At 49.9% G+C, this 8,095-nt stretch overlaps 1 protein-coding gene across 1 annotated transcript; it reads right to left on the bottom strand.

Moving 5' to 3' along the window:
* Positions 1 to 599: 599 nt before the first annotated feature.
* On the bottom strand, positions 600 to 6,113 carry LOC130597783 (zinc finger protein 501-like). The gene is made up of 2 exons (XM_057406652.1): positions 5,852 to 6,113; positions 600 to 1,585 (listed from the first exon to the last, which is right to left on the bottom strand). The coding sequence occupies exons 1-2, from the start codon at positions 5,931 to 5,933 to the stop codon at positions 600 to 602; spliced, it is 1,068 nt and encodes a 355-aa protein (XP_057262635.1). The 5' UTR covers positions 5,934 to 6,113.
* Between the last annotated feature and the right edge of the window lie 1,982 nt (positions 6,114 to 8,095).

Genomic DNA, 8,095 nt, shown 5'->3' with positions numbered 1-8,095 from the left:
TCGGCCAACGGCGACCTCCGAGCGGCGCGAGAGGACCCGCCCGCGGGCGGCCGGCGCAAGGGTCCGCGCAGGCGCAGTCCGGAAAAAGCAACGCGGCGGCGCTGAACGTACGTTTATTGCGCGAAGCCATTGCGAGCGGCACCAGCCATGGGAGCCGACCCCGGGGGTCACCCGGTCCCAGCCCTGCCGCGGCAGAGGCACCTGAACGTGTCCAGGCGGGGCTTGGATGGGCCCAGAGAGGGAGCCTCCACATCCCCCTACGCAGCCTCTTCAGTGCTCTGCCACTGCAACAGAACCAGTTCTTCCTCATGACAAGTTCTTCCTCTCATGTGAAAGCTCTTGTGTTTCAGTTCATGGCCACTGCTCCTCATCCTGGGGCTGCCCACCACTGAAAAGAGTCGGGCACCTTCCTCCTGGCACCTGCCCCAAACCTCCAATAGGCTCCCTCCACAGCCTCTCCCCTTCTTCATCTCTGAGGGCTCATTCTCTTAGGAAGAAAGTGCTTTCACCCTCCACAAGCAGGGTGGTCAATGGGAGGGGGAGACATTGGGCTTTGCTCACAGGGTATCACACCTCACCGCTCCCCACACTCACCCCACCTAGGGATCCCCACCCCTGTGGGTCCGCTGGTGCCGGAAGAGCGCCGAGCTCACTCTGAAGCCCTTTCTGCACTCAACACAGATATAGGGACGCTCCCCGGTGTGGATGCGCTGGTGCTGGATGAGGTGGGCCCTCTGCCGAAAGCTGTCCCCGCAGTATGCACAGCAGTAAGGCCTCTCTCCGGTGTGGATCAGCCAGTGTTTCATGAGAGCGGAGCTACGGCCAAAGCTCTTCCCACACTCTGTACAACCATAGGGTTTCTCCCCAGTGTGGACCTGTTGGTGTCGTGCCAGGGTTGAGCTCAACCTGAAGCTCGTCCCACAGGTCCTGCACTCGTAGGGTTTCTCCCCAGTGTGCACCCGCTGGTGCTGGACAAGCTTCGAGTTGTCAGAGAAGCTCTTCCCACACTCGGCACACTTGTAGGGCTTCTCCCCGGTGTGGACACGCTGGTGTTGTGTCAGGGCTGCGCTGACTCTGAAGCTCTTCCCACACTTTGTACACTCATAGGGTTTCTCCCCGGTGTGCACACGCTGGTGCCGGATAAGCTGCGTGTTGTTGGAGAAGCGCTTCCCGCACTCAGCACACTTGTAGGGCTTCTCCCCGGTGTGGGTTACCTGGTGCCGGATCAGCTTCGAGCTCACACTGAAGCTCTTCCCGCACTCAGAGCACTTGTAGGGCCGCTCCCCTGTGTGGATCCTGTGGTGCTGGATGAGATGTGATCGGTGCTGGAAACTCTTCCCACATTCAGTGCAGGTGAAGGGTTTTTCTCCAGTGTGGATTCGCCGATGCTGGATGAGGTTTGAGCTCACCTGGAAGCCCTTGGATCTCTGAATCCTTTCTGTCCTGCGTGAGAGAACAGGGTCCTGTGCAGGACCATAGGAACTGTTCTCCTCAGATAGTCTTGAGCATAAACCCTTGGGCTCCACTAGCCTGGGTATGCCTTGATGGGCCTTGTCTTCATTCGTGCTCACAATCCCATCTTCAGCTGCAATAAAATGAGAATCCAGACAAGTCACAGGCAGGACTGGAAGCTTTGGACAGGGCAAATCGCAAGGGGCCAAATGCTAAAAATTCAGCAAATAGATTGACTTTAAGTATAAAACATTCTGCTATATCCTGCGTTCAGGACATGGTAATTATCTCCAAACTACACAGTGGATTTTTCAGAGTGTTCACAGGAGCAAATGCCATAAATTGCCCTGCATGCTTCACCGGAACCTGAATCTACTGAAATCACTGGCATATTAGAGGCAAAAGTTTACCTTGAATGGGAAAGATGCTTGCTCTTCCAGGATGGTGTACCTGAAAATCATAGAACCACAGGATGGTTTTAGCTGGAATGGACCTTACAGATCCCATCCAGTTCCAGCCTCCTGACATGTGCAGGGACACCTTGCACTAGACCACGTTGCTGCAAGCCCCATCCAACCTGGACTTGAACTCTGCCACAGATGGAGCACCACAGCTCCTCTGTGCAACCTGTGCCACAGCCTCAGCACCCTCACAGGGAAGAACTTCTTTCACCTTATCTACATCTCCCCTCTGTCAGTTTAAAGCCATTCCGCCTTCTCCTGTCCCTACTTGCTCTTGACAAAAGCCCCTCTCCCCATTTCTTGTTGGGCCCTTTGGGTGCTGGAAGCTGCTCTAAGATCTCCCCAGAGCCTTCTCTTGGCCAGGCTGAACAAGCCCAGCTCTCTCTGCTTGTTTCCAGAGGATGTTACTAAAAGTTGAACTGGGAGTCAGAGGAAGGCCGTGAACAACTGCCAATTACTTGGATTGCAACAGTAATCTCTGTGTTCTTGTGCTGCTGGTACTGCAGAGAAAGAGAAGATGCACAAGGTATGAGACACGGGCACCACCTGGAGCCTCGCGTATGCCACTCTTAGAGCAGAAGACAATTAAATTTATGCTTTCACTGGTGCAGAACAAACCTGTTGGGCGTGCAAGGTGGTGGGTGAACTGAACATCCCCCATGGCTGGTTCCAGATCATGCAGTGAGGATATCAAATACATGAAGAAGATGAAGGTAGGGGCAAGTTGAATTAACGTTAGCTGAACAGTTACGAATGGCTCCTGGGACAAAGGCAATTAACAAATCCCTGCCTTCTCATGTACATAAAGTCTTGCAGAAGTGTTAGTGGTATGAATGTTCACTGCACAGACCCAAGATCACCTGAAAGCCTGCTCAAGACAAGTGCTGATTTCTAGAGTGTTCACAGAGAGCTGTGACTCCTTCCAGCCCACTGCTCTGAATGTGGTTTGATGAGCAGGTAGCAGGTTCCGAAGCACATGCCCTCAACAATGCTGTGCCTTTTGCTGTCCACAGGAAACATAGCTCTTTGCAGGCTGAATGAGCAAGGCAGGACCTGTGCGACATGCACACAAAGCACATCTCCAGATCTGCTTAAAGATTCCACAGATATCTTGTGGTTCTCTGAACACTCTTACGAAATAAACCAGTAATTTATCGGTCGCATGGGATTGCTGTACAAACCACAGGCATCCTCCTGTTGTCTGGCAGAGCTGTGAGAAGGAAGTGCAGGCCATGGAAGAGGTGAGGTGCTACTGAACCGTAAGTGTGCAATAAAGAGAGTCTAGAAGTTTGACCCCAGACTGATATATGTACATATTTCATCTTCCTCTTTCTAGGAAGCACAAGAAAACATCACAATATGATTTCACAGTGAACTCCTAAGATACCTTCTGTGGCAGCTTGCTGTGGTAGTGATGCCACTTCTTCCCTCACATAGTATTCATTAAAACCATCCCTTGAGAGGAACAGAAACTGAAATTTTGCTATTTACCATGAAGGCATTTCCATTTGTCTGCAGCTACTCCAGCCAGGCCTGAAGGAAAAGAGCAAGGTGATATTCACAGACAGGATGGAAAGAGGATGTTTCTGGCAGGCCAGCATGAAGCTCTTGACCCGTTCGTCAGACTTACTGACTAGACAGTGGAGCTAGCAAAATTGTTCTGTTGCCATTGCGCCCAAAGAGATGCTAACTTTGGCACTTACACAGAAGTATGGTTCTTTACATAGACCATGAAAAAGCCTTCAGAAGTATGTGACAATTAAGTTTTGTATGGTGTTCTGTATTTTTGGGGGAAGATCAGGGGTGTCAGGATTCTTTTTACAATTACTGTCACGGCTCTAGCGCTTCTACAATCATTTCTGTTACTCCTGAGCTCTCAGGTACCTTCACTGGCATCTAGGACACGCTGTCTGTAAAGGCTTTGATCAAAACCAAGACAGGAACTCACTGGAAGTATTTCAAGTGGAAGGAGAGCAAGGTCACAATGATGAGGATTTAATACTAGAAGCATAAGGCTGAACTGGCAAAAATGAATAAGCAAGAGAAACATGAAGAATGTGGATCTTCCTCAGCCCATGCCAATTAGGGTTGATGGCAGGACCTCTGATATGCCCAAGAGTGCCAGTGCTATAGCTACAAGGCAAGCTCCAGGTAAGCAGAGTAAGCTGCTGGACTTCTGACTGTGGTACCTCACTGCTGGGACTAGAGGTGGCTGTTGTGATGCCACAGAAAGGGCTGGAGGGGAGATCTGGAGCCCAGCATTCCAAGCACACAAACAGAAATCTGAGCATAAGAATTAATGGACAGATGGCAATAGGACAGACTGGGGAAGACCTGGCACGGCCTTTGGAATGAGATGTCTCACTTCACAAACCACTCAGAGTTCTTCAGAGATGTCCCCAGCTTTATCAAAAGGGACATGTGGGGTCCAGAGGCATTCCCAAAAGACATTCATCCTTCGCCAAAACAGGTAAAGAACCTAAGCTGCTGTGGCATGAGTGAACCTCACAGGGTGCTAAGGAAGGGAAAAGGAGGTGGAAACATTTGCTGATGATTTTGTGTTCCTCAGGGTTAAAGACATAAAGGCTGACTACAAACTGTGGCACAGCCTTGAGATACTGACCAACCAGGTGACAGGAGACATTCACTGCAGGTAAACAAAGACCCATAGAGGAGAACAGCCTCTACAGCTTGCACTCACACCAGGCTGGGACTAGGATGTTCTTGATATCATTCAGGAATAGCACCTTGGAGTCTGAGCAGCTGGATGAAAACTGAAGCTCCTAGGCACACAACACAGCCAGTCAAGCAGCAATTAGTGCGGGGGGGGGAAACAATAGGGAAGAAAAGAGAATGTAATTCTGCCTTGCTTCTCAAACCCCACATTCTTACTGTGTGCAAGCGGGAGGATGGATCCCCCATGTCACAGACACTCTGACAGAGCTGAGGAAGACAGAGGCATGACAGGAACCATCAGAGGCACAGAGCAGCTTCTGTATAGGAGATGAGTCAACTGCCCATTCTGCTGGGAAAAGGTACAGCTGACAGGGGGTATCACAAAGGACTATAAAAACACAAGTGGCCTGTGGGGTGGTTTGGCATCTATCCTGCATCACCTGTTCTAAATTAAGAACTCCTGCCAACAGGAAAAGGCACTTTCAAAGTAAACTAAAGGAGGCAGCAATTCATCACCTAAATAAGCTGGGGAACTCCTTGCTTGCTGCAAGCTGCCACGGCTGCTACAATGTGCACAGCTTGAGAAGGCAAGAAGATAGATCTTGAGACATTATGGGCCTAGTTCAGGAGCTTCTGAAGCCACAGACGGCTCAGGCCTGTGAAAGGATACAGGGACACATCACTGCTTGTCTGCCCTTCTCTGAGTCTTGATAAAAGGCTGGGCCTGCTGCCTGCTGTATGATTAAAGGCTGAGAGAGCTGGGCTTGCTCTGCCTAGAGAACAGAAGGCTCGGGGGAGACATGATCACCACAGTCCAGTATTTAAGGGTGCCTACGAAGAAAACGGGGGCTCCCTTTTCACAAGGAGTCACATGGAAAAGACGAGGGGTACAAGTTACTCCTGGGCAGATTCTGGTTGGACACAAGAGGAAAAGTTTTCCCAGTGAGAACAACCAGCCATTGCAATAATCTCCCCAGGGAAGTGGTGCACTCCCCAGTGTTGGACGCTTTAAAGACTCAGCTGGACAGGGCACTGGGACATCCAGTCCAGGTCATGCTTTGCCTGGAAAAGTTGTACTGGATGATCCTTGAGATCCCTCCCAGCCTGGTGCCCTGTGGCGCTATGAATACCGTCGCCACAGGCAGCAGGTGAAGCTGGACGGGCCCTGCTCCAACCCAGCACCTCCGCCCTTGTACATTCTGGGGGCGCTGGTGCTCCCGGAGCACTCTTTCTCATGACGGGTTCACACTGACGGCCCTTACCTGAGGTGCCGCTCAGAGCACTCTTCCCTTCGCAGGAGCGGGACAACCGCAGTTCCTCCTTCTGATCCATGTGGATGAGCATCTCCGGCGCCGCTCCGGGGAAAGAAACGAAGAGGGTCAGGCCAGCTGGGCTTTCACCGACCGCTACCAGCGGCGCGGCTCGGGAGCTAGCGGCTCCGCGACGAGCAGGGACCCCGGCTCCAAGGGGCGTGCAGCGGAAAGCACCGGGCCCCGCAGCACGCCCCTGCCAGGGAGGCTCACGCGGCCGCGGGGGGCGGGCTTCAGCGACCAGCGACGGGCGGTGCTTTCGCCTCCACGGCCGGAGGGAGATGGCGGCGCTGGGCTTCCGGTGGCGATGGTGCCGTCCTACGGTGGGGCTCCCCCCGCGGGCCTGCCGGTACCGAGTGATATAAGGAAAGCAACTGCCTGGAAAACATAGGGTTAAAATACTTTTAACTTCACTTAGGTCTGAGATAAAGAACAATGTTTGAGTTGTATGTCTGTGGTGTCATAACAGAATTTAGTAGTCTTACTAACAAGAGTGAACTATTTCTTACCATTGTGAAGTACGAGGTCACTCCTGTACTAGAGATAACAGGGTTTTATCCTTCGAATTAGTTAGTTTGGGGATAGTGAGTCCTGAACATCTGCTAGCTTCGGATACTCATTGTCTGCCCATCCTGCTCTTCTTGCAATACTTCCTGCCCTTGCCTTCCTGTGGTATGAGAGGATACTGGACTGCCTGCAGGAGTGTCTCATTCGGAATCGCCACTTTCCTCTTGTGGTGGTTCCTGTCCACAGGTGTTTTGTAATATTCTGGTACATCCCCAACTCCAGGGTTCCCTGCCTTTCCCAGTCTGGTACATCTCTGCCCTATACTACATGCCGAACTGAAGCACAGGCTCAGAATCTACAACTCAAGAGTTATAAAGCAGGTATGTTTATTACGGCACCGGGTCAAAGGGGGACCCCTCCTCCTAACTTGCACACCGAGGGGTTAAGCAAGCAGATATGTATTACACACAAACATGCATATTCATTAGGTTCCCGAGAGTTCGGTGGGGATACTACAATTACTTTGGGTACTCATTATAAGTCTCCTCCCTTTTGGCGCTTTTCACTGCCCTCCGATGGTCGTGGGCAGGGGTCTTCAAGATGCAGTAAGCAGTCTTCCTCAGGGTGCACTTTTCACCTTTGGCACAGTGGGATGCCCCAGTAATCACAAAAGTAGCTGAAACCAGCCGTATCTGCAAGTTCCGGGTTGCTGGCAAAGATTTAGACCAGTGTGACCTTCATACAAAATATATTGCCTCCCAAGCTAGCAGATTTTCAAGAGTCACTGTATCCAAACTAACTGATAATTAGAAGGATGGGAAGAAATAATTCACTAATTAAAAGGATGAAAGGAAACAATTCACTCTTGTTAGCAAGACTACTAAATTCTGTTATCACACCACAGACTTACAACACAAATATTGTTCTCTATCTTAGACCTAAGCTAAAAGTATTTTAATGCTATGTTTTCCAGGCACTTGCTTTCCTTATATCCAGTCCCCCCTTTTCTTTTACCTTTGCAAATTTTTTTGCTATGTAACTCCATTTTACTCAGGAGTTCTGGCAAAGTATTTGCCACTTTTGACTTTTTGTCTAACCTTATGTCTTTTCCGATCCTCATAATCAATTACGGACCTTTTACAACACCAAACAGAACACTGTATCATGTCACAAGTAATCAGTGTTAAAACAATTAGTATTAATATTTCTGCAACCAGTTGCCTCAAACAGGAGAGATTAGGTAACCATGAAGTTAATTTTTTTCCATATATCTTCAAAACCCCAAGAGGTATCATCCTTGGTCATCTCATGAAATATTGCAGTTTGTTTCCAAATTTCCCCCAGATCTGTTTCAATTCTGCCACTTTGTTCTATATAGGAACCATTGATTATGGAACAAACCCCTCCTTGTGAAGCCAATACCCTCTCTAGAGCCATTTGGTTCTTGTAACAATTTTGCGCTGACGTGTGAGCCTCCGTCAGAAGAAACTGCTGCTGGTACTCCAAAATGAGGTATTATCTGGTTTAATGCTTCTGGCCAGTGTGAAAAAGTATCCCTTAACACCAACAAATACCAATAACCTCCTTTTCTCAGCAATTAGAGGAAAATCAGTTTGCCATTGCTGTCCCGGATAACTTCCTCTCCCAGTTGTCCCAATTTGATTTCTATTTTCACCTAATGAGTTTTAT

Source organism: Pezoporus wallicus, unplaced genomic scaffold (genome assembly GCF_028554395.1).
Source record: "Pezoporus wallicus isolate ANWC-B61680 ecotype Strahan unplaced genomic scaffold, APGP_CSIRO_Pwel_v1 contig_6155, whole genome shotgun sequence".
In the NCBI taxonomy this organism is placed as follows: Eukaryota; Metazoa; Chordata; class Aves; order Psittaciformes; family Psittacidae; genus Pezoporus; species Pezoporus wallicus.
Note: the sequence above shows the minus strand (reverse complement) of the source record. Positions and strands in the feature narration are given on the sequence as shown.